The sequence below is a fragment of the Trachypithecus francoisi genome, unplaced genomic scaffold, assembly GCF_009764315.1.
Source record: "Trachypithecus francoisi isolate TF-2019V2 unplaced genomic scaffold, Tfra_2.0 Lachesis_group4, whole genome shotgun sequence".
Lineage (NCBI taxonomy): Eukaryota > Metazoa > Chordata > Mammalia > Primates > Cercopithecidae > Trachypithecus > Trachypithecus francoisi.
The window spans coordinates 144,964,293-144,988,921 of NW_022681469.1; the positions used below are offsets into that span (position 1 = coordinate 144,964,293).

General features: G+C 43.2%; 1 protein-coding gene across 8 annotated transcripts in view; it reads right to left on the reverse strand.

Moving 5' to 3' along the window:
* The window catches only part of GRB10 (growth factor receptor bound protein 10), a 202,023-nt gene that overhangs the window by 96,879 nt on the left and 80,515 nt on the right, over window positions 1–24,629 (reverse strand). For 5 of the 8 annotated variants that reach the window (XM_033194324.1, XM_033194321.1, XM_033194327.1 and 2 more), the window contains one exon: window positions 14,030–14,117. The exons of 1 other annotated variant lie outside the window; for it this stretch is intronic. Coding sequence is in view for 3 of the 7 variants with exons in the window: in XM_033194321.1 (XP_033050212.1) it covers window positions 14,030–14,117 (88 nt within the window). In the remaining 4 variants the exon portion in view is untranslated. Of the gene's footprint in view, window positions 1–14,029; window positions 14,118–15,335; window positions 15,520–24,629 lie in introns of all 8 variants that reach the window. 2 more of the 8 variants (XM_033194325.1, XM_033194326.1) reach the window with 1 other exon arrangement.

Below are 24,629 nucleotides of genomic sequence, written 5' to 3' on the forward strand. Positions count from 1 at the left end.
TCCCAGCACTTTGGGAGGCCGAGACGGGCGGATCACCTGAGGTCGGGAGTCCAAGACCAGCCTGACCAACATGGAGAAACCCCATCTCTACTAAAAGCACAAAATTAGCTGGGCATGGTGGCACGTGCCTGTAGTCCCAGCTGCTCGGGAGACTGAGGCAGGAGAATCGCTTGGACCCGGGAGGTGGAAGTTGTGGTGAGTCAAGATCGCGCCATTGCACTCCAGCCTGGGCAACAAGAGCGACACTCTGTCTCGAAAAACAAAAGAAAAAAAAAGGTTAATTTAGGCAAACTACAATATAGTGGAAAAATATAATACAGACATTGGATTTTAAGAGAGAGAATATTCTCATTTCTACCTAGGGGAAATTTAAAGGTACTCTTTCATCACTGATCTTAATGAAATGAAAGAATTCCTTCTTCCTAAGTTGTACTCTGCTACTTCTAAAAAGGATTTGCACTTCCTTGGATGGAAACGGTCCATATGCTGTGGATCATTAAATTAGAAATGACTCACTGCTCACCACTGCGTCCCCTGGGCCTGGGCCCCAGGCCTCCTATCGCCTAGACAAGCAACAGATCCTTGTTTCACAAATGAATGAACGAATGAATGAATGAATGAAAGACACAGGGAAACTGCGGAGCAAGGGGATGAAAAGTAAACACACCAGGGGAACAGAAAGAGTCGCTGGGATAAAGCCCTCTATTGAGCTGCGAGCATCCTGACAGCTAAAGGAAACATGAAACATTAATGGAGTCCAATTATCTGCCAAAGGGAACCAGACAAAAGAGTGGCGTGAACTGTCAGAGCATGGGGAAGGCGAAGGCCCAGAATAGCTGAGATTTGAAAAATTACAAAGGATGACAATGGCTTTTTCAGTTCTGCTCCAAATAAGGACCAGGAGGGAGAGGTCTGCTGCTTGCCTAACACTGGGGCAAGACAAAGAGAACGCAGGCTCCTCAATGCCTTTTTTGTTCCTATCTTCCTTATTAAGACAAATGATCTACAAAGTGAAAAGGAAAGAATAAGCACAATTAAAGGGAAACCACTGTCCCAGGCGGCGGGGGGGCGGGGGCAACTGTAGGGATTCGATCTACTGCTTTCAAGACCAAGGAAAACTCAATCCCTACAGCTGAAATCTCAGTTTGAGTCACTGAATGATCTGAGGAATCAAAAAGAAAGAAAATACCGGTGGACTTGGATAAGGACGGAGGGATAATCTAGAAGCAGAATAGTAGAGGGATGAAATGCTCAGAGGCCAGAGCCCACCAGCCTGGGTTCAAATCCCAGCTCTGCCACTCTCAAGGGCTGTGATCTGGGCAACTCCCCTACTTCTGGCTTCAGTTTCCTCAGTTTCCCTATAAATATGGAGATAATAACAGTGCCTACTTCATATGACAGGTAGATTCAATGGGTTAAAATACTAAGCATAAGTTCTTAATAGGTTAGGAACCTACTATTATAGCTGGGGAAGTCACTTAAACATGTAAGAAATAGAGATGAAGGTAAGAAATCACGACATATCTAATACACTGTACTATCATAATTTAACTGGAGGTTGTAGAAGAATCATTAATGAAATGCACAAATGCTATTATTTGGTGTGGCATGAGTCCACTTCCATAAGGCAGAAACAAAATGTGGGCATTAGTTATTTTGTGGGAAAAGGATTATAGATGATTTTTTTCTCCTAGCTTTTCTGCATCTCAACCCGAATAGAAGGTATTTAGTGTCTGGGGTGGGGGCAGTCACAGAAATCACAATTATCACCAACTTTGGCATCAGTGCGCAACTGGAGACCATCATTCACTACTTTTCAGGACCATGCTGAGCGTTTGAGAAAAAGAAAGTTACCACCGGAAATAGCACAGTTTCACCATGAGGAAATGATACTAACAAAAGTTACTTTTGTATAGATACAGTTAGCTCCCCATATCCACAGATTTAACCAATTGAAGATTGAAAATATTAAGAAAAACAGAGTATACTTGCACATGTACAGATTTTTCTCTTGTCATTATTCTCCTAACAATGCAGTGTAACAACTATTTCCATAGCATTGACATTGTATTAGGTATTGTAAGTAATCTAGACATGATTTAAAATATAGGGGAGAAAATGTGTGGGGTTATATGCAAATACTATGCCATTTTATATCAGGGACTTTGAGCATCCTTGGATTTTGGCATTCACAGGAGGTTCCTGCAGATATCAAGGGACAACTGTGTACACACACACACACACACACACACACACACACGTATATATATAATGAATAAAATCTTGAAGATTTTTTTTGTGGATAACATAGTAAAAGATGAACTAGATAAGAGAACATTAGAGGAATCATGATGCAATATGTTGTCTTCCTGCTTGAGTTCATGTTCTTTCATCAATCATGCCCTCATCCAAACTGCTGCCCATGTCTCATGCATGGTAAGGCACAGCAGGAGGGCAGGGCGCTGGGGACTGGGTTCTACCTTTGCTTGCCTAGAGTTACCAGGACTTCCCATAAGGAGGAGAGAGGCAGGAGCTCAGGACCTTTCTGGAGACCACAAGTCTATTAATGGCATGTGAGTTCAGGAATTCATTAAATATCTACCAAGTATGACTTCAGACCAGGCAGTATAGTGGAACCTTGTGGTATATACCAGGTAGTATATATGTCACAGTAAGTAAGACATGTGTACTGCCCTCAAAAAATGTATGATCTAGGGAGAAAGGGAAAAATACACTATATAAAATAATGCTCCCAACAGGCAGCTTATACATATGGGAGTGTGCAGGGTGGCTCCTCTAAATTAAAACCTGAGATGGACTTTGGCTTAGATTCCCATCCCACCACTGAGTTAACCTGTCTGTGACTTCTGGGCAAGTTATCAAACCTCTCAGCCTCAGTTTTCCCATCTGTAGCTTTGATGAGGAAGATAAGACATGCAGGGAGGTTCTAGCACAGGCCTCAAAGTCGTCATCGGCAACATTATTTTTGCCAATAATTATGCATGATGGGTACAAGTAAATGAAGACTCTAAAGTGCAAAGTGATTCCTAACTTACCCCCAGTCAAAGAGCATTGCTGGAAGAGACCAAAAGACACAAAAACAGCCAGCGCAAAGCCAGGCTGTGTCCTTCTGCACCTAATGATGCTCAGAATGGCTTCTTGGGAGGAAAAAACCAAAAATTTATTTTCTTGATCTATTTTACCTTCTCTAATAACTGGCATTCTTTTCTAATTTTGGTCTTTTCCTCTTGACAGTCTCTCCACTGAGAAACTGGTGCTTCTGAAATAGTCCATCCTCCAATCTTTTTTCTATACTTCCACTATTACTAGAAAGGAAAGCACTGCACCAAACACATTGCTACAAATTAAAGCTGCATGCCTATAACCAGTATTTCTGGCTTAAAGAAAACCAAGAGAAGAAACTAAAGAAATTAAAGTCAGAAAACAGCCGTAATGGGATGGAGAGGACCTCTGAACTCCAGAGCCTGAAAGACATTCCTCAAGTCAGGAGTCAAGTGTTTGTGCAGGATGTCTCCATCTGAGAGAATGGACTACATACACTTTCTGGGGCAATCAAGGAAGTGTATGACTCCAGCAATCAAGGAAAATGTTTTGATTCCAGCTCAGGAGTCTTCACTATGACAATCACACACACAGCCCTGTTCTCCAGACGGAACAAAGGCATGATGAATGTGTGTGCTTTGCAGGCATGGGACTGGGGCGCCCGAGGTACACATGGAGCAGAGAAGACAGAGACAGAAGGCACAGAGGCTGGAAGAGCACAGCTTCCACTTTCAGGCAGGACCATAGCCTGCCCTGCCCACAAGACTAAAGCAGCTATACCATCAAGGTGAAAGGGAGACCCAAGCAGTTGCAGTCCGCAAAGAAGAAAAGCCAACCAGAGCAACAAAGTGCGTCTGGCCAAGCAGAAGACAAAAAAAGCTGGGCAGACTCTTCAAGGCTTCTGTTCTGGAGAATGGAGGGAAGTGGGTGCGTGGGACCACTTCGTCTGTGGTCAGAAACTCTGCAATCCTGGTCGGGCGCGGTGGTTCACGCCTATAATCCCAGCACGGACAGATCACCTGAAGTAAGGAGTTCGAAACCAGCCTGGCCAACATGGTGAAACCCCGTTTCCACTAAAAATACAAACATTAGCCAGGTGTGGTGGTGCATGTCTGTAATCTCAGCTACTTGGGAGGCTGAAGCACAAGAACTGCTTGAACCAGGGAGATGGAGGTTGCAGTGATCCAAGATAGCGTCACTGCACTCCAGCCTGGGCGACAGAGCGAGACTCTGTCTTGAAAACAAACAAACAAACAAAACAACACCAAAAAACAGAAACTCTGCAACCCAGCACGAGGCCACTAACTGATAACAATACAAGAGTAGGGGGCTAGGGGTAATTTGTGACAGGGTATTTGAGGGAACTAAGGACATGCTAAAAATGAGTTTTGGGCTCTCTGCCAAACTTTCATAGAGTGGATCTCTCAATAGAGTGGATGACCTTGAACGACTCTGGCCATTAACTTAAATTCTCAGATCCTGTCTCCACCCAAACTAGGCTAGGTGAGATCTCACAGGATGAAGAATCTGTGGTGCGTGCAGCCATGCATCCCTCCCCTACTCACAGGCTGGCACTGATTACTGAAGCCTGTCTTCCTGGGGATGAGACCTCACACTCCCCCAAGCACTGAACTCAGGGGTCTCAGAGTACCTGTTAGTAGGAAAATTCTGCAGTTTGGTGAGTACACTGTAATGGAACAATCATTCATTTCAAATGTTTAATTTATATATTTTTTTCCATTGTAAGAATAATCATATTATAGGCACATTGAGAAACTGCAAATAAGCCAAAAACAAAAACACATTCCTCACCCCAAGAGGAATGCCACGAGAGCAGGTAGACTGTCAATCTCTAAAAACTTGACAATGCATGTCTTCCTTCCCTCTCTCAGCTCCTAACCTCTCTGCTATAGGGAAGCCCCTGAGAGATCTTGAGAGCTTTAGGCTCTCTCCCTCCCTGTGCCTGGGACACACCTCTGCATCCTCCCAGGGTCCCACACCACCTGCTCAGACCATGACTTCTCCCCACTGCCCACATACTGACTCATTCTCAAAGGTCTGCAAATATTCTTGGGAAATAAATCAAGAAAAATACTCAAGAGTGAAATAAGTCAACTTCCTCAAATTTCAAACTCATCATCTATTCATTTTCAAACTAGTGGTGCCACAAATTGCTCCAGGCTGATGTATCAACATCAAAATCACACATTACTGATAAAAAAACACCCTGCCTCTTGACAACTGCAAAACCTTTGAGGCAGGCATTATCCTGGATCAGTAAGTTTTCTAGGGAGTGAGAATAACACACCTTCCAGCAAGAGGACCTATTTTCGTTTTCCCTCTTGTACATATCGTACGTCATATTCTTGGCTGCCTTCTTTCTTAAGCAGGGGGTAAAGAATATGATGCAACCTTTACTTAGTGACTTCAGTCCTCTCTCTGAGCATGACGGATGTCCACTGGGCTAATGAGATGTAATGCTATTTGCTCCTAGGTAAATGGACTTACCCTGCTGGACTCTTTGAGTTCTAATGGCTCCTTTTGCTGGCCTCTTCTCTTCCAACACTATACCGCTGCCAAAACCACCTCTTACTGAGGTGAACTTACAGGAATTTCTAGGGGCTTTTATTCCTTCCTGTCTGCTATAGGTTTAGATAATAAACATTCAAAGTTCTGTCATTGTATTTTTAAATAAAACAATTAATAACAACATTTTTATTTTCATTGTGAAATATTGTTGTTTGTTCAAAATTTTAAAATGCACAATATTACAAGGTGAATAAAAATCACCCATAAACCCACCACCCAAATTAAACATCATTATATAAAACATATATTGTGCTCTTATTTCCTCTTTCTACAAAACTGGGACCACACAGTATTGTAACCTGTTTCCCTGAAAATCTGAGCATTTTCTCAAGTTACTAGATATTTAAAATATTTTAAGACAGAATAATAGTCTATCATCAGTGTATGTTATGTTTATCTGATCAGTCTTGTCTTTCGTTATTTCCTTTATTCTAGGGGAATATGCTATTGATTGAACTGAAATGGATATACATGCACACACATGCACACGTCACTGAAATAAATACCTGGAATTGATGAACTTAAATGTATGACCTTTGCAAGGCTTTTGTTAGACAGTAGCAAACCGCCTTCCAGAATTAGACTCACTTCTTTGCACTCTCCAGCAAGAGCTACTTCTTACAGAGGGCACACTATGGAAGACATGATATCCTGTGCTTTACAGACGCACCTTTCCAGTTCTCACAACAACTTCATAAAGAAGGCACTGTTATCCCATGTTATAGACAAGGAAACTGAGGCTCAGTACACAAGAGAGCAGAGTTTCAAATGAAACCAGCGTTCACTGGTAGCCTCTCAGGCTGTTACTGCTGCACCACAGGGCCCACTAAGCTCATGAGCCTTTGGGAGCTCTCTACAACTCTATCTACTTTTGTACACAGACTTCAACATCTCTTTTTCAACCCTTTAGGCATCTTTACTCAGTTGTGTTCCTGGTGAGAGGCATGGCCAGGAATCTCAGCTTGGGTTATGAGCAGTAACAACAATCAGACAAAATTTGCCTAAAACCGAAAGGCCAAGCTTCTAAAAATAAAACTTCACATCTCAAAAATATTGTTGAGGAAAAAATTAAATATAGCATTACCCTAAAATCCAGCATTCCACTTCAAGATATATACCCCAAGGATTTGAAAGCAGGAACTCAGACCCTTGTATGTCAATGTTCATAGCAGCACTATTCCCAGTAGCCACAAGGTGGAGGCAACCCAAGTGTCCCACCCTCAATAGATGAGGTCCATCCACACAATAAAACGTGGTCTATCCACACAATGGAATAGTATTCGGCCTTAAAAAGGAAGGAAATTCTGGCACAGGCTACAACATGGATGAACCTTGAAGACATTATGCTGAGTGAAAGAAGCCAGTCACAAAAAGGACAAATCGTGTATGGTCCCACTTACATGAGGTACTAAGAACAGGCGAATCAAGTGGCAGGAAGTAGATTAGAGGTTACCAGGGACTGGGGAGAATTATTGCTTAATGGGTACAGAGTTTCTGTTTGGGGTGATAAAAGAGTTTTGGAAATAGATAAATGGTGATGGTTACACAACACTGTTCACATGACCAATGCCACTTAATGTACACTTATACAAATGACTAAAATGGTTAATTTTGTTTTATATATTTTTAATGAAGGTTTTTTCAAAATCGTCAAAAGTAATTCCAGCTGTTGCAAAACCACCCGCTTCAAAAGAAAGTGCATCCCTCCCTGCTGTGTGCTGCTAAGAAATGTGGGAAGCATTTTTAGCAACTGTCACACAAAAATAAGCTGCTTACATTAGTTAGGAACAAGGTAATAAAACAGGAGCAATAAATCCTCTTTGCCAGATAGCAGTAACAGGTCAAGGAAAGTCACAGCTAATCTTTTATTCTAAACATCAGGTTCCATGCAAGGATCCAGGCTACTCTGGATCAAACACACCACGTAAAGCCACGGCCTATGATGGCAGCATCTGACCATGCCTCGAAAATTAAGGAAGCCGGAAAGAACCACACTGTATGTTTGTTAGATCTGGTCATAGTTCCCAAAGCATCTCATTAAAAAGAATCCCCAGAGTTGAACTTGGTGTCAGGCACAGAGATGGAAAGGCACTGACTTCTGTAGGCTGTGCTGCGGGTTGAACCACCGCCCCCCCACACCCCGGGTGGGAAGAAGCCTTTGTACCCAGTGCCAGGGAGCTGCAAGCCCCAGGTCCATTCCGCACAGACTCACAGGGCTGTGAACACGCCAAGAGGGAGGATGAACACTCTGCACTTGGACACACTTAAAAGAAGGATCTGTGCCTTTCTGTTCCATCTAACAGCCCTCAGAGCACAGGCTTCCTTGATTTCCAGCTCAGTTGGTTTCCATATTTTTCTTGTGAAATGAGTGTCCAGAATCAGACACAAACACATCATGCTTTCCTTTTTTGTAAACTGCCTGCTCATGTTCTTCGCCAGTTTTTCTATGTAATTGTTTCTCTTATTTATAGGATTTTTTTTACATAAATAGGATACTAATACTCTGCATGTTATATGCATTTTTGTATGTACAAGCAAGAAGTTACAAATTATTCTTCCAGGCTGAAGTGTGCCTTTCAGCAAGTTAAATATCATCTGTTATGTCTACATATAAATTTGTAATGGTAATACACTCAAATTTACCATCTTCCCGTTATGGTGGTGCTAATTCTTATTCACAAAAGTCTTTCTTAGCCTGAGAGAATAAAGATTCTTACTATTAGGCCGGGCGCGGTGGCTCAAGCCTATAATCCCAGCACTTTGGGAGGCCAAGACGGGCAGATCACGAGGCCAGGAGATCAAGACCATCCTGGCTAACACGGTGAAACCCCGTCTCTACTAAAAAATACAAAAAACTAGCCGGGCGAGGTGGCGGGCGCCTGTAGTCCCAGCTACTCGGGAGGCTGAGGCAGGAGAATGGCGTAAACCCGGGAGGCAGAGCTTGCAGTGAGCTGAGATCCGGCCACCGCACTCCAGCCGGGGCAACAGAGCGAGACTCCATCTCAAAAAAAAAGATTCTTACTATTCATTAATTCTTGTCATTCAAATAAATAAAAGGCATTTTGTTCCTTCACTTTTAATTATTTAATTGGCCTGAAACCAATTATTATGTAGAATACACAGTAGGGTTCCATTCCTTGCCACCCCATGTGAACAGTCATGGTTCCTGTAATCTCTGTTTTGCCGCAACTTCACTGTGCTGTGTTAGTTTCCATAAACGTGTGGGTCTCTTTATGGGATATCTACTCTGGTCCTTTGGTCTATTTTCTGCCCTTGAACTAATAACGTCCTTTCTTAGTTGTGATACCGCATAAGTGGGATTGCTATCTGACAGTGCAAACCACTCCTCCATACGCCTTGTTGTTTTTCAAATTTGTCTTCAAATTCTTGAGTTTTACTCTTTCTTATTAAAATTACGAAACATTTTTCAAGTCATACGTGACAAAACTGTTAAGAATTTGGCTGCAACTGCATTAAAGAAAAACTTGAGAAAATGTGACATCTGCACTATATTCTGTCTCCTGATCCATGATCATAGTATAGCTCTCCACTTACTCAGGTTGTTTTTATGCTCTGAAACATCCTATAATGGCTGGTAATCTTCCTGAATATATTCCTGGATAGCTTATAATGTTTGTTAATATTATAAGTGGGATTTCTTTTTATATTACATTTCCTAATTGTTTTTTCTTGGCATACAAGAGTACTATTACATTTTATATGTTGATCTCACATTATATCTGCTTAGAGAATTCTTGCTCATTTTAAAAGTGCTAACATATGTGTGTAAATTTTCTATTTGGACAATTATTTGCAAATAGACACACATTTCAGTCTTCTTTTCTAATGTTTACATTTTTGTTCCTTCATTTGCTCCTTTTATTACACTAAGACCTCCAGTGACAGCAGGCATCCCTGTCTAATTCTAGATGTTCATGAACACAACTCTAACAGTTTTCCATTATGTATGATGCAAGGCTGTAGGTTTTTAATAAATAAACTTTAACAAGTTAAGGAGGCTTCTTTTCAGTACTGGTTGAGTACACACTTTGTTATTATTTGTTATGTATTATAACGAGTGGAGAGTTGTATTAAATACTTTTCTGCCAGGTGAAATGATTATTCTTTTCCCTTTAATTCTGACATGTTCGGTGTGTTCACTGTTTTATGATAGTAAACCACCTCTGTCTGCACTATTATAATAAAACCAACTTGGTCATAACGTTTGTTTCATTTACATGTCACTTAAGATAAGGTACTGAATTTGGTTCATTAGTGTTTTACTCAGACTTTTTGTGTTATGTGAAAATGTAAACTGGTATTATAAATTTGATTTCTTGTACTGTTTCAAAGATACACAAACATGATATGAATGGGAGAGCTCTTGTCCTCTGTGTAAGCTGTTGTCCTCTGTGTTTAAGAGTGTACACACTTAAACGAGGTCAGGAGATCGAGACCATCCTGGCTAACACAGTGAAACCCTGTCTCTACTAAAAAATACAAAAAAAAAAATTAGCCGGGCGTGGTGGCGGGCACCTGTCGTCCCAGCTATTCGGGAGGTTGAGGCAGGAGAATGGCATAAACTCAGGTGGCAGAGCTTGCAGTGAGCCGAGACTGCGCCACTGCACTCCAGCCTGGGCGACAGAGTAAGACTCCATCTCAAAAAAAAAAAAAAGAAAAGAAAAATTGTTTGTTTCTTGAAAGTTTAATATCGCTCATCTGCAAACCACTTGAGTATTTTTGAAGATACAGTACTGATTACCATTTCTTCCAGAGCTGTTTCTCTATTACGATTTTATATTTCTTCAAGAATCCATTTTGTTTTTACATTTTTGCAATAAATCATCTATTTCCCCCAGATTTCTATTTTTTTGTTCAGTTTTCTTGACGTTGTTTTTAAAACTTGCTAAAGTGCTCTTAACATGATTTTCTTGGGCACCTTTTGCCCTCCTGAGTGTCTGTGCTAGAGGTTTGCTGTTATGGTCGTTTTTAGAAAAGACTGGTGTTTGATTTTGTTCCTACTGGTAATCTCTTTATTTCAACAATTTCTGACTTTAATTTTTATGATTAATTCCTTCTACATTCCTTAGACTTACTCTATTTCATTTCTGTAATTTCAATTTTCGTTTTTTTGAAGCTTAGAAATGTAGCCTTACCACCTTTGCAGCACTGTACGACTTTCCACCTGTACTATGTTCACTTTCATTCGGTTCTAAATGATTGATATTTCCATTGCAATTTCCTGTCTAACTCACAAGTAAAATAAGAGTGGGTGTGTTTTAAAGTTTCCTCATGCATGTTTATGTGATTTGTTTTCAACTTTTTATGTTGACGTCTGATTTATTCACACTGGGTCAAAGAACAAGCCTTGCATGAAATAGATTGCTTAAAATTTAGTGCAACTTTCTATATACAGTCAACTTTTCAAAAAGTTACACAGGTTTTAGAAAAGAATCAAGAGTCTCTGTTGGCTAGAGGGAGGTATGTGTGTCTATTAATTTGAGCTTGTTAACACTATCACGAATTGACTTGGAATTACTCCTACTATCTTATTTTGTATTTTGTTTAATATCTTTTTTCTCTTCACATCTTGTTTTTTCTTCTGTTTTCTACTTGATGTTGTTTGATTATTATTGTTGTTTTTCATATATATTCCCTTATATCTTTTTCTGCTAGGTTGGGAACTATAGATTATATGCACATTCTTTTAGTAATTACAGTCAATACTTTAGATGTACCTAATATTTTTAAATACACAATTGAGCACTCATCACATATTATTTTCCCATATGTGCCATGTTTCCCTAGTATCCACATTCCTTCTTCCTCAAGAAGTACTTTTAATCATTCTTCTAGGCCAGGCACTGCAACTCACACATCTAAACCAAGTACTTCCAGTGGTCGACATGGGAGGATAGCTTGAGGGGTTCGAGACAAGCCTGGGAAGCATAGCAATGACCCATCTCTACAAAAAATTTTAAAACTAGCTGGGAGTGGTGGCGCACACCTGTAGTCACAGGTACTCAGGAGGCTGAGACTGGAGGATCACTTGAGTCCAGGAGTTCAAGGCTGCAGTGAGCTATGAGCTACACTCCAGCCTGGGTGAGAGAGCAAAATCTGGTCTCTTAAAAAATAAAAATAAAATAATAATCATTCTTTTAGTGAAGATTGCCAGTGACACATTTTTTTCTCAATCTTTGCCTGAGAAAGCTCTATTTGGCCTTCCCTAGTCAGGAATATGTTGGCATAACATTCTAGATGGATGTTTATCTTTCCCCCTGCACTTGGGAGTACACTGCATTGTCTTCAGGCATTGCCCAGGGTGCCCAGGTCTCGCCTCATTTCCTCTTGTTGTGTTTCATAGTTTCTTGCCTTGTCCTACAGACATGATTCTTTCATGCATCTGTCTGAGCATTATAAACACATATTTCAAAGCCTTGGTCACACTTTTTTTTGTTGCATATGGGCTAAATTGGTAATCTCTTGGTTTTGTTAGCTATATTGTATTTCTTAGGATGGGACGGCTTCATGTGCTTTTGGAATGTTGGTTTGCAGACTTGCTTTAGGTGGGTTGCTTTTTCTTTTCCTGCCTCCCCCTCCCCACTGAGTGGTCAAGTCGGGACAGACTGGAGCTGCTGCCTCATGGAAGACTGCGAAGGTTGCAGTCTGCATCACCGTACTGGAAGGCTGCTTGGGTTAGCTCTGGCTGCAAGGCTGCATCCACTCTGCCAGGCTGCCTGGCCATGAGTCCACATGCACTACAATCCATCCCAGGCAACAGCCCTTTTCCAGCATCTTTGGAAAACAGGGGAGCCCCACCACAGCTCTCAGCTGGATATGGTGGGCCTGGCTCTGGCACTGCTTCCCCAGTCACTGCCAGAGAAGGGAAAGCGCAGCCCTTTGCATTCCCTGGGACCCGGGCCAGCAGCACCCATGCTGCTTTGGGAGCCACAGCCCTGAGGGGACAGAGCTATTCAATGATCTGTGGACATGCTTGGGTCTAAGCAAGGCTGAGTTCTTTCTGCTTTCCCGTTTCACATGCTGTGTGTATGTAAAATGATGGAGAGGTGGCCAATGTCAACGGTGTGCTTAAAGGTATCAACCCTCTGAGTCGCTGAGCAGAGGTGGGGTTCAATATAGTGATGTGTTCATCCATTCCTTTAAGCCCTGTTTCAGGTGTGGGGATACATCCAAGACTCAGCTTCAACTGCGTACTGTGTAACTCCACATCAGGGAAGAGAACCAGCTCTCTTCTACATGGAATGTGCTCCATGTTCTGTGCTGCAAATAAATGTCCCTTAATTGAACTACTTTGATATCTGTAGAATATTTGAGTGTACAATTTAAAGACAAAGGATAAAAGGTAAGCCTTAAAAAATTATTTCAGTGTAATTTTTTCTGGTTTCCTAATTAAAGTATTGACCTAAGTTTTTATATGAGCATTAACACCAAGGCTTAAATTATTTCCATTTAAGTGAGATCATTTGTGAGCATACAATGTAATATGTTAAAATTTTCTTAAGCTTTGAAGTCAATACTAACAAATTGGTACCCTTTCCCCGCATCATGTCATTTCAAAGTTTTCTAAAAGAGGATCCTAAAATTATGCTTGCCACAGAAAACCTTGACAGCTTTTATGAATCTTCTAACAACTGAGAAAACATTGCTTTGACTTCATGGTCAGAGCCCAGCTTTTATTTTTATAGTCAACCTTTCTCATTAAGTAATTTAAGAAAACCTAAATATTCACATTCCCACCAGCTCGAGGACCTGTGATTTACTGTACCTAAACTCTCCAATAAGCCCCACAATGTGCCATGTGCACGTTTCGTTTAATCTCATCTTCAGGCTCCTCATCCTACAGCAAAGCTTCCATTTATTAGATCTAATTTCCTAAGTAGTCTAATTTCCTAAAGGTAGTTCCCTTTCCTTCCCTTCCCACAATGACCTCATTGGAAATTAAATATTAATAGAAGAAACAAAAAGAATCAGAGAAAGGTAGAGAAAGACCAAGAGTACATACACCCAAAACCATCTTAACTGGAAATATAAAAATGCCAAAACCAAGAGGATTCACCTTGGAGTACCCTTCGATAGGCGACATTAAGTCGCCTTTCGGCTGAAACCTTGATAACTCGTATGAAACTGATCTTGAAGTTTAGCTCACTGAAGTTTGCTAACTGAAAGGAAACACATGAAGATATCAGAACCAAGGATCTTTCTCTATTTTGGAATTCATTGTCCTTAATGAGAAAAGAAGAACCAATGTTAGAATCGTAATCTATTAGTGTGAAGAGCAACGTTTTAGAATATCAGGTCCTGGCACTGCTGCAGCTGCTAGAACTGGGAGTGTTCCTGTGTTTTGCTCATTCCTCACCCTGGTGATTCGTGAGTCGGTCAGACTGTGTGGGGAGTCCTGGTCCTGCCGGGTCTTGTTGACTGCGAGGTGTCTGCTCCACCTTGTCCTAAAAAAAAAAAAGGACCACAGCAGAAAGGTCGTGAGTTCACAAGAAGCATCCCACACTTTTCAACACCCAGCTTTCCCAGCACTTCCTTTCTTCCTTTCCACTTACTTACTTTTTCCTTTTTCAGTGACAGTTGTTGAAAATAGACTGCGTAAGGGAAGCTAACCATGAAAAGGTGCAAGCTGTTCGGCAACGGAGTTAAAAGTTACTCCTGTGTTTGGGCTTAAATAGCTTTTCCTGAATAGCAATTCAAAGAGAATTATTGCCAACTGCTCCATTTAGGCAGTGAATACAAATAATTAACATTCCACGGAACACATGCATTTCTGTAAAAACTACAGGTAATCAAGTGCTGGGCATTCTGTTACCTGGGACAGAAACATCTAGAGAGTGTTTTATAAGTGGTTCCCTCCACAAAATGTTAAGGAGCTCAGTGGCATCTTTTTAGACATTAGTGTGAGAACAACACTTTTAGGCAAAATGTAAAACAGCAATATTATGATCCTAAGCCCACAATTCTAGAAACACACCTGCATGGGACCAGAAGCCAATGAAAGATACATTCAAATGTGGGGAAAGAAATATTATCGGTGACTAACTTGGGGTGGAGAGATGTCCATTTTCTCTTATAGATTTATAAAATCTTTGAAATCTTTATGATGCATATGTACTACTATTGTAATTAGAAAGGTCTGAACTGTGCCAAAAGTATAAGATGTGCACCAAAACTACTATCAATATTAGTACATTGTCACAAATATCATAGTTGACTTCAGCAAATTCCCTCCTATTCATGCAAAAGAGACTTTCCAGATTGAAAACTGAAGCACGTGAAACATCCAGCATGCAAGGTGCTGGCGACAGCCAACATGCACACACAGCTCCCTCTGCCAAGCGGGGCTCCTGCCACAGAGGCAGCCACTGAGGCATGGGAAGGTGAGTTACCCTCACAACCCTCATCACCCAGTGGGTCCCGGCTGCTCTGGGTCATGAGTTACAGAGTCCACACTCCTTCCCACCGCTCTACAGTGCCCAAACTGCCCAAGAAACTCAAAAGGCACGTTGATTTCAACAAGGTGACCAAGCAGCAGGTCTTGGGAATGTGACTCTTAATTTCTGCCTAAATGTTTCCCAGCAAGCGGCTTCTCTGCCCAGAGCCCTCCTTGCTCACGCATGAAATGGGATGGATGCTCACTTCTCTGCTGCGTGCACACTGACCTGGGAGCAAACAGGTTTAGGTTTGGTCAACGCTGTGCTTCACGGACCACTCACAATGGGGGGAGGCAGAGGGCAGCCCAGGGGACAGACTCCAGCAGGGTCAGCTCACCCACATCTACCATTTAGAAGGAGGATGCTTGTTCCCTGGGAGGCAAAGTCGCGTTCACGCCTTCCTCCAGAATATCTGGAGAAAACAAAATAAAACGAACAAAGCCCTAAGGGAGACATTTTCACCAGCTTCTCTCTTTTTCCCCTTTCAAAAGAAACAGTTTTCTTTTCATGTTTTAATCACAGATGTAAAACTTACTAAGTATAAAAATTTGTATTTTTGTATGCTAAAAAATGAACAAAAAATTAAAACGGAACCTCTCTTTTTATCAGAATAACAAAACCAAAAATTACCATGCGCATCTATGCAATGTTTGGATTATTTGTAGAGAACATGTATACTCTATGAGTCACATGGGGATTACGAATGATCCTGATAAACACTGAATCATAATTATCTTCCACATATTGTGTTTTAGTATCATTTTTGAAATTTTTCAGGCCAAAAATCATCTTCATCGGCACTGTAGTGTACCCCACCAAGTAGATGTGTAGTGTAATTCATTTCACCAATATCCCACTGATGAACATACAGGTTGTTGGAAATGCAAGCTTTTGACTAAGAAAGACGGGAAGGGCTGTTTGGAGCACACAGTGTCTGGGAGGAAATGGCAAGGTCCCCAAGAACCCCCACAAGAGGCACTGAGGAGGGAGCTGGGCTCCCCTGGCTATCCGAGAGGGTGGTACCTCCCAGCTCAGCCCCTCAAGTTCAGCCATCTCCCATCTAGTTTCTGCAATTCCATGGCCAACATTTCCCACCCAGTCTGCTCTTTAGCATCTGAGAGAAATATTTTTCCTCTTTTCTGAATTTTACAACAATCCACACAAAGAAAATTTTTATATAAATATCTAACCTAGAGTAGATATAAAACTAGCCTAAATCCTACAACAGTGGGATAACAGCATTCCCGTGGTCTTTGCACCTTTGTTGTACATAACTAGACATGGTTGAAATCAGATTGTGTAAATAATTATGTGTTTTCCTGTCCCTGTCTTCAACTATTTTAAAACTTTGGTAAATATCATTTTTTTTTCATATTCTAAACTACTCTAGTAGACACTCTGCAGTTGTTTTCAACTTTTAGACAGCATAAATAATGATCAAATAAACACCTTCGAGCACAAAACTTTGTCCACATTTCTGATTATTTGCTTAGGATCCCTAGAAGTAGAAGGACTAGGCCAGAGGCCACGTGCACTTTTTTAAGATTCTAGATACACACAGTCAAACTCTTCTTCACACACTCACCCTTCCACCCGGAGGGAAGGCAACCGCCTGTTTCATAACACCCAAGCCAGCCAGTGACTGTTTATTTTTCTGGAATTTTTTTCTGGCTAATTCCAGAGGTAAGCAGCGGCCCCACCCTGTGGTTTTAATATGCAGGTCTATAATGCTGAGGTTGAATATTTTTCATAAGCGAATTAGACCTTTGTATTTCTTCTTTTGGGCTATCCTTTAGCAGGTCAGCTAGACTAGATCCTGAGGGCACAAGGGGTTCCCAGTAAAAAATGTCCATGAATGAACCACAAACCTGACACTCATCAGCTAAGGGCTTGGGGTCAGTGACCTGGATTCCCTGAGTCAATCCGCTCATCTGTTTATGATGGAAAACATCAAGCCAGGCTGAGCCCTGGGTGAGCACCCATCCCTGGTGGCCCGCAGGCCTCCCAGCCCACTGTCACTGAACACAGACTTGCTTCCACTTCTCCCATGACGAGCTTTTTACACAGTAGGCAAGTAAGTTCATTCACATTTGTAGCAAATGTTTTTCCCACTTTGCTTGTCTTTAAATTTAATTAAATTTAATTTAAAACTTTAATTGTACTTTTGATTCTTAAAAGTGTAATTTAACGTAGTCAAGTTCACTGGCCTTACCTTTTTGGCTCATCATTTAACCTTGAAAATCATTTTCAGCCTCTATTAAGAAAACTGAAAAACCTGCATTTGTGTTTTACTCTGATTTCTCTTCTGACTTGATGTATTATTCCTTCCTCTTCCTGACATTTATTTGGGGGATTTATTTGACATTATTTGGGGGATAGTAAAAGGGGAGAAAATACAATGACTCCTTCCCCCCAGAAGTGGCTGACCAGTTCTACCAGGCCCACTTAGCACCCAAGCCTTCCTTTTGTCTGATTAGGGAGGTCACCCTGCTCACATGTTATAACCTTACACACATCCAAGTGTTTCTCAGCCACCTCCTCGCCGGTTCTACAGAGCTGCCCGCTCCCGGGCCAGCAATCCCACATTTTCCACTCTCACAGCCTGCCAACGTGTTTTCTCATCAGCAGAACATTTCCTCTCTTGCTTCTTTTATATGAATTCCTTAGTCATTTTCTTCCATGCAAACATCAAAATACTTCAAAGTTTGCTTAAATTATTAAAACATCTCATCTGAAAATATTTACTGCTATGTATGTGAATAATTACTACACACTGCTAATACAAATGTTGCTATTGGGTTGATCCCACAAACACTGACAGACCATATCCAGAAGATATGCTACCCCACCACCTATTTCAAAGGGTGGGTGGGACTAGCCTCCAGATCACCCAGGGCCTGCACAGCCCTGCTCCAGCCCTGTCCTGCAAGGAGCAAGGCCCTGCAGGTTAACAAGCCTGTTGGGTGTTTCCTGTGCACTGTGAGGTGCGCGGCCCATTCCTCCATCAGATGACTGCTTTGCCCGAGACCTCCTCTTTTAAGTGCCAACTGAGACATCTACTTAGAAGACAAGTAACTTGCAAACCTAATTTAAGGCAACCTTGTCTAAATAGTGTCACCAGATTTAGCAAATACAAATACAGGATGTCCAATTAAATTTGAATTTCAGATTAATAATTAATACTTTTTTGGTATAAGTATGTCACAGTATTTCATGAGACTTACCCTTAAAATGTATTTGTAGCTTATCTGTAATTTAACTGGGGATACTATATTTTATCTTGCAACTCTATGCCTCAAGCACTGTTAAAAATCTGACAGGTCTGAATGACAAATTATGGCAGTAAGAACAAAATTTCAACAAGTGGCTCATTTGTTTATGAAATTCCAAGGTCAAAAAAGAAATGTACCTTCTTTAATTCAACAGATAGACACTTCAGACATGAAGTCTATTCTCTTGAGAAGCCAAGAAAGATTTCATAGTATGACAAATGACGGTGATTGTAAAATAAAGCCAAAACACAAAAGGCAGCAGGTAAAAAGTTAGCCACCGTCGCACTAAAAAGATCATCCTGGCAGAGCTGGAAGGTCAGGGGCAAATGTCTACCCACCATTCAGAGGCAAACAGTGGCACTTTGCCAGGTGCAAGGCAATGAACACAGGGACAAGAATAAAAGGTTTATCACTGTGTTAGCTTGGTTTCCTCTCCAGGTTTAGTTTTTGTTTGTCTGTGTGTCTGTTTCCCAGCCTAGCCCACTGGGGGAAGGACTGGGAAGGGAATGGGGGAGGCCCTGTGAGTTCGCTTTTTTTAAATTATTTTGAGACAGAGTCTCGCTCTGTCACCAGACTGGAGTGCAGTGGCGTGATCTCGGCTCACCGCAATCTCTGCCTCCCAGGTTCAAGCGATTCCCCTGCCTCAGCCTCCCGAGTAGCTGGGACTACAGGTGCGCACCACCACGCCCGGCTAAATTAATGTATTTTAGTCGAGATGGGGTTTCACCATGTTGGCCAGGATGGTCTCGATCTCCTGACTTTGTGATCCACCTGCCTTGGCCTCCCGAAGTGCCAGGATTACAGGCGTGAGCCACGTCGCCCAGCTGTGAGTCTGCTTTTTACTCAGAGCCCTTAATCACTATGCTCTCTACCTCTAGGGGAAGGTGGAAGGATGGGAGAGGGCAGCCAAGCTCCTTAATTAAAGTCCCACAGGTCACTTCACTAATGCTGAACTTTCGCAAATCCACATGCTTTAGAAAAACTTGCCAAAGTCAGAATAAGCCCATAGAGCAGTACAGGGCAGAAACACCACCTTCATAAAGATGAAAAGGAGAAGCCCTCCCTCTCCTGGGGTGACCTAGTCCCAGGCCCTTTGCTGAGCCATCTCCTGTAACAGAGCCCTCCAGTGGGTGAGGAGAATGGTTTCTGTCTGCTCCTCTGTCCTGTGCCGGGCATGAGTCTGCCTCAGCTGCATCGACCAATAGCTGGTCTGCTGGCCCCCAGTGGTGGGCGGCCGATGGAGCCAGGCCAGGCAGGAACACAGCCCGGGAGGCCAGCTGGGCTGTTCCTTCCATAAGCCACACTCTGGGGGTTGCACAAATGCCCCCTGGCCTCACTCCCTCAGGCTCCTTGCTGGCCCCAGGCTGGGAACCACAACTCAGCTGCTTTCTCCAGATCCCTCCATTAAACTCTTTTTTTTTTCCTTTTGCTCCCTACCCCCAACCCACGCCCTCCAGAGGGTGCCCACTGCAGACTGCCAACACCCTGGCTAACAGAGGCAGGTGGCTTTACTTCCCTCACTCTGCAGATGAAGGGCCAGAGGTTTCAAAGAGTACACATAAAAAGTGACTCGTAATCCAGTCTGTCACTGATGGACATTTAGGTTGATTCATATAGCAAAAAAAAAAAAAAAAAGTGACTCGTGGGAGGAAGAAAATGGTGAGCTTCTTGTGGACTCTGTGGGCATGCCTATCAGGGTACCAGGTGGCCTGGTGTGGCTGGTCCTCACCTGGGAGAACACGGTAGAAATGCAGGCTCCCAGGCCCCAGCCAGACCTAAGTCAGGCCCGCAGAAGGGGACCCGGGTGTCTATGTGTGAACTGCCCTTCCTAATGTAACGTGGCACATACCTCCATGGCACTCTAGGAGCCACCAATCCAGTTGGTTTTCCTTGACTCCAAAGCGACTGCTGTGTGCCTCTCACAGCACTCAGCCCTGGATGCTCACTACCCCACCCACCATGCACACCCCATCAAATGCACACCCCATCAGAATGTTCTCTACCCCACCCACCATGCACACCCCATCAACCCATCCTCAAGGCTCGTCCTTTGGGCACTTTCTCTGACAACCCCAACGAAAAGTCTGCCTCCTCGTACCTTACCCTGAAGCCCTGCTTTAATTCCAAGCAGGAAGTAACAAGGGCCAATGGATTGGTGCCTACCCTCTCCCTAGAAATGGGCATCCTTGACTCATCCTTACAACCCCAGCACACAGCCCAGCCTCGCCCCAAGATTTGGGGCAGGGATGCCTCTGCCTCTCTGTGAGGATGGAGTGACAAGAATGTTCCACCACCCACCTTTCAAAGCCCAGGCTTCAGCAAAAAGCATCACGAGGTAGCCTGGGCACAAAACAGAGGAAAAGCAGCCCCTTCCACCAGTTACTGGCATTCTGTTTCAACCACAGCATCAAATGCACTCTTGCCTCTGCTGGGTGCCAACTAAACACTACAAGATGCACAAGAGGAACCAGCCCCAGAGAACCAGGGGATGTTGTTCACTGGACGATTCAGGTAGTTTTCGTATCTAAAAAGCGGGAGCAACACACAGCTGGAGGGGCAGCGGGAAAACCGGATGAGAGGCATGCCATCATCAGTGCAGCGGGCACTGCAGGTGACAGATGGAAGGACTGCACAGCAGGCGGGACACTGGCTCAGATCCCAGGCCCCACATGCTGGTTAGTCCTGGAACTCAGGGCAACTGTCTCACCTTTGGGGTATCTCCACACATTCCTGAGGCAGAATGGCCACTTCATAGGTCACTTCTGAGGTTCAAATTAAAGTAACAAATAAAGGACTTGCCCAGCAACTAAAGGTACTGAGTGTTCGGTAGACAGCGGGCACTGACCTTACTACTGAACACAGGACTGGCAGCCTGCGTAGGAGGTCTCGCTCTCCCTCTCTCTACAGTGGGTATCACGTGGCTGTGTCCTCAGCTTGCCCTGTGCACAATATTTTCAGAACCCGGAGAACGGCACAGAAGGCACACTTAATAACTCCACTAACGTAAACAAAGACCAATGCCACAGAGAACAGAATGACAGGGACTCGAAATGTCTTCCACCTGGGAGAATGCCCGATCAAAACCTACAGGTTTAACAGGGATCAACTTTAAACACTACAGGTACGCAAAAACAACCAACCAAATTAAAAAAAAAAAAAAAAAGTAACGGATGAGAACTGCTCCCGAGGGTGCAATTAATCTCCCAGTGCCCCCCTGCAACCCTCTCCTGCAGCTTTTCTCCTCAGATTTTTGGTGCAAAGGCAAAGGAGAAGACACAATCGTACATGACCAACCGTCCGGGTCTCAGAGCTCCCTGGGGCCTTCCTGCAGGCAGTTTCCCAAACCCCTCCTGCTCAGCCAGGGACATCAGCTGAGACAGGTGAGGCACATTGCTGGAGTCCACCCAAGGGTGTTGAGTCTGCAGATGAACATGTGAAATGCAACAGGGATGGGGTTTGTCATTTCACACAGGATACACTTAAAGAAGGAAAATGTTTCAAACCACAAGCCCATTAATCTATCACAGCCCGAGTGAAGACTGACTACCTGTGTTACCTGCATTTTGAAAATGAAGGCATCACCCAGCTCATTAGCTCCCTTCCAACGCCTGATACCCTCTCTACCAACTGCACATATGCCTGTTCTAAAACTTTGAATACACACAAGCTGTCAGATACAGTGTAGTTACAGATTCCACAACTACCCTCCCTCACCCATATAATCACACTTTTATTAAATATTAATGTAAAAATGGCAGGGTTTCTACTAATATTACAGTTCCTGGGTACCAGGTACAGTGCTAGACAGTTTACACACATTCCCACTTAAATCCTGTCTCTGGCGGGTACTGTTGTTACCTCATCCCTACAGATGAGGACAAAGGAGGACAGCAGCTTGCCCAGCAAATCACATCTCATAACCGTGGGTGTGAGACCCATTGGGGCTGAATCAGAGAACATGTCCTTAACAACTGAGCCATGGGTAAGTACATAATCTGTCACTCAGAGAATTCCTAATACATGCAGAAACTCTACAAGGCTGAAAAAGGCTGAAAAAAAAAATTCCTAAAACATTAGTGAACTTGGTAAAAGCTGCAGTATCAGCACTCCAACTCTGCCAGTTGCAAGGTGTGCAAAACTAGTCCCTCAAATGGAAATAACCCTCATAATAAATAAGCCGGAGCCATTTTTCTCACCCAAAATGACACTGCCTGTTTTGATATTACACTTCATGTCTATGCAAGAGGAAAGGGAGCAAGAGGTTTTTAAGCAGAGATTTCAGTCAAACTGACCCTTAAACCAAAACAAGAGCTGCTTCCAAAAGCCTGAGATGGGGAAAAAGAAAACTCAGCAAGCCAGGTGTCTTGTATCAAGGAACAAGGGCGATGCTCTTTGCTTACAATTGTATTCATATAGGCTGCTGAGCCCGACATGAAAATATCTGGATAAGCCCTGGTCAGAGTACAAAAAAACTTTTCTCCCACATGGTAAGAATGCCTGGCCTGGCAGTGAAAATGCCACCACATAAAAAATGATCGCATTTTCACTAAAATCATATAGCCTAAAAAGACACAGATCAGTGGCTTGTACTCCATATTCAGGCACTTATTTCCACAGAACTACCTCCAAGTGCAGCAATTCTTGAATTAAAAGCAAAAGTAGTGCATGAGCTGCCTCACTTTAACCACCCACTCTGCAGTGTTCAGCACAGAAACATCAATTCTGGTTATTCACAAGGGGAGGAGTCTATCAGTCATTTACATTTTAAAACAGCTCTATTGAGATATAAATTACATAACATAAATTTCATCTGTTGGAAGCATACAAACCAATGAATGTTAGTATAATTAAGGATCTGTACAACCATCGCCACAATCTAATTTTAGAACATTTCCATCACCCTACAAAGAAACCTCCTGCCCAGAGCCTGTCAATCTTGACAAATGGTTTTCCCAAAATAAAATGGCTTTGCCAAGTCAGTTTTGTTCCTGTTTTTGGATCCGGTATTCCCACATCAATGAGGCATTTTGGCCGAAAGGGGGACAGCACTAGCTCTAGAATTTCTACAGAAGCGTAGCTACATGACCTTGGTGAAGACATTAAACCACCCTGTGTGATTATAACCTCCAAGGACTATTGAAGATTTAGTGTGATCACGCATGGAAAGCACGGCTCAGTAAATCTCAGCTGCTATTTTTACTACTGCCACTACTGGCCCTGCTGCCACTGCCTCCTCCTCCTCTACCGTCACTACCTCCCCTCCAAACATTTGCACCAGCACTCCACCCCTTCCCACCACCTCCTTCCATCTCCATCACCTCCACTGCCACATCATCTCCTCCTCTACCTTCTCCACCTCCTGCACCGCCACCTCCATCTCCTCTACCATCCCTACCATCATTTCACTACCAACTCCATCATCACCGCCAGCACTTCAACCATCTCCTCTACCATCTCCACCATCACTTCCACCTCCTCCACCATCACCTCCACCTCCTCTGCTACCTCTATCACCTCCACCTCCTCCATCCTCACCTCCACCTCCTCCACCATCACTTCCACCATCTCCACCATCACCTCCACCTCCTCTACTATCACATCACCTCCACCTCCTCCATCCTCACCTCCACCTCCTCCACCATCACTTCCACCTCCTCCACCATCACCTCCACCTCCTCTGCTACCTCTATCACCTCCACCTCCTCCATCCTCACCTCCACCTCCTCCACCACCTCCACCATCACTTCCACCATCTCCACCATCACCTCCACCTCCTCTACTATCACATCATCTCCACCTCCTCCATCCTCACCTCTACCTCCTCCACCATCTCTATCCTCACCTCCACCATCACTTCCACCATCTCCAATATCACCTCCACCTCCTCTACCACCTCCACCTTCACCTCCAGCTCCTCCTCCTCCACTATACCCCTTCACCACCACTTCTACCCATTCCATCACCTCTACTCCTTCCCACCACCCTTCACCTCTCACACCTCGAACACCTCCATTGCTACCATCACATCCACCTCCACACTCTTCATTATCTCTATTTCCTCCTCCCCCTCCACCACCACCTCTACCATCATCTCTACCTCTTTCTCCCCTACCTTCACCCCTCCCCACCACTTCCTCCATCCCCAACTTTAACAAAAAGGCAACTATTCAGACACCAAAATATCCACATGTATTAACATAATATTAATTTGTTAGAATAGTCAACATGTAGCAGTACCTTAATCGACCAC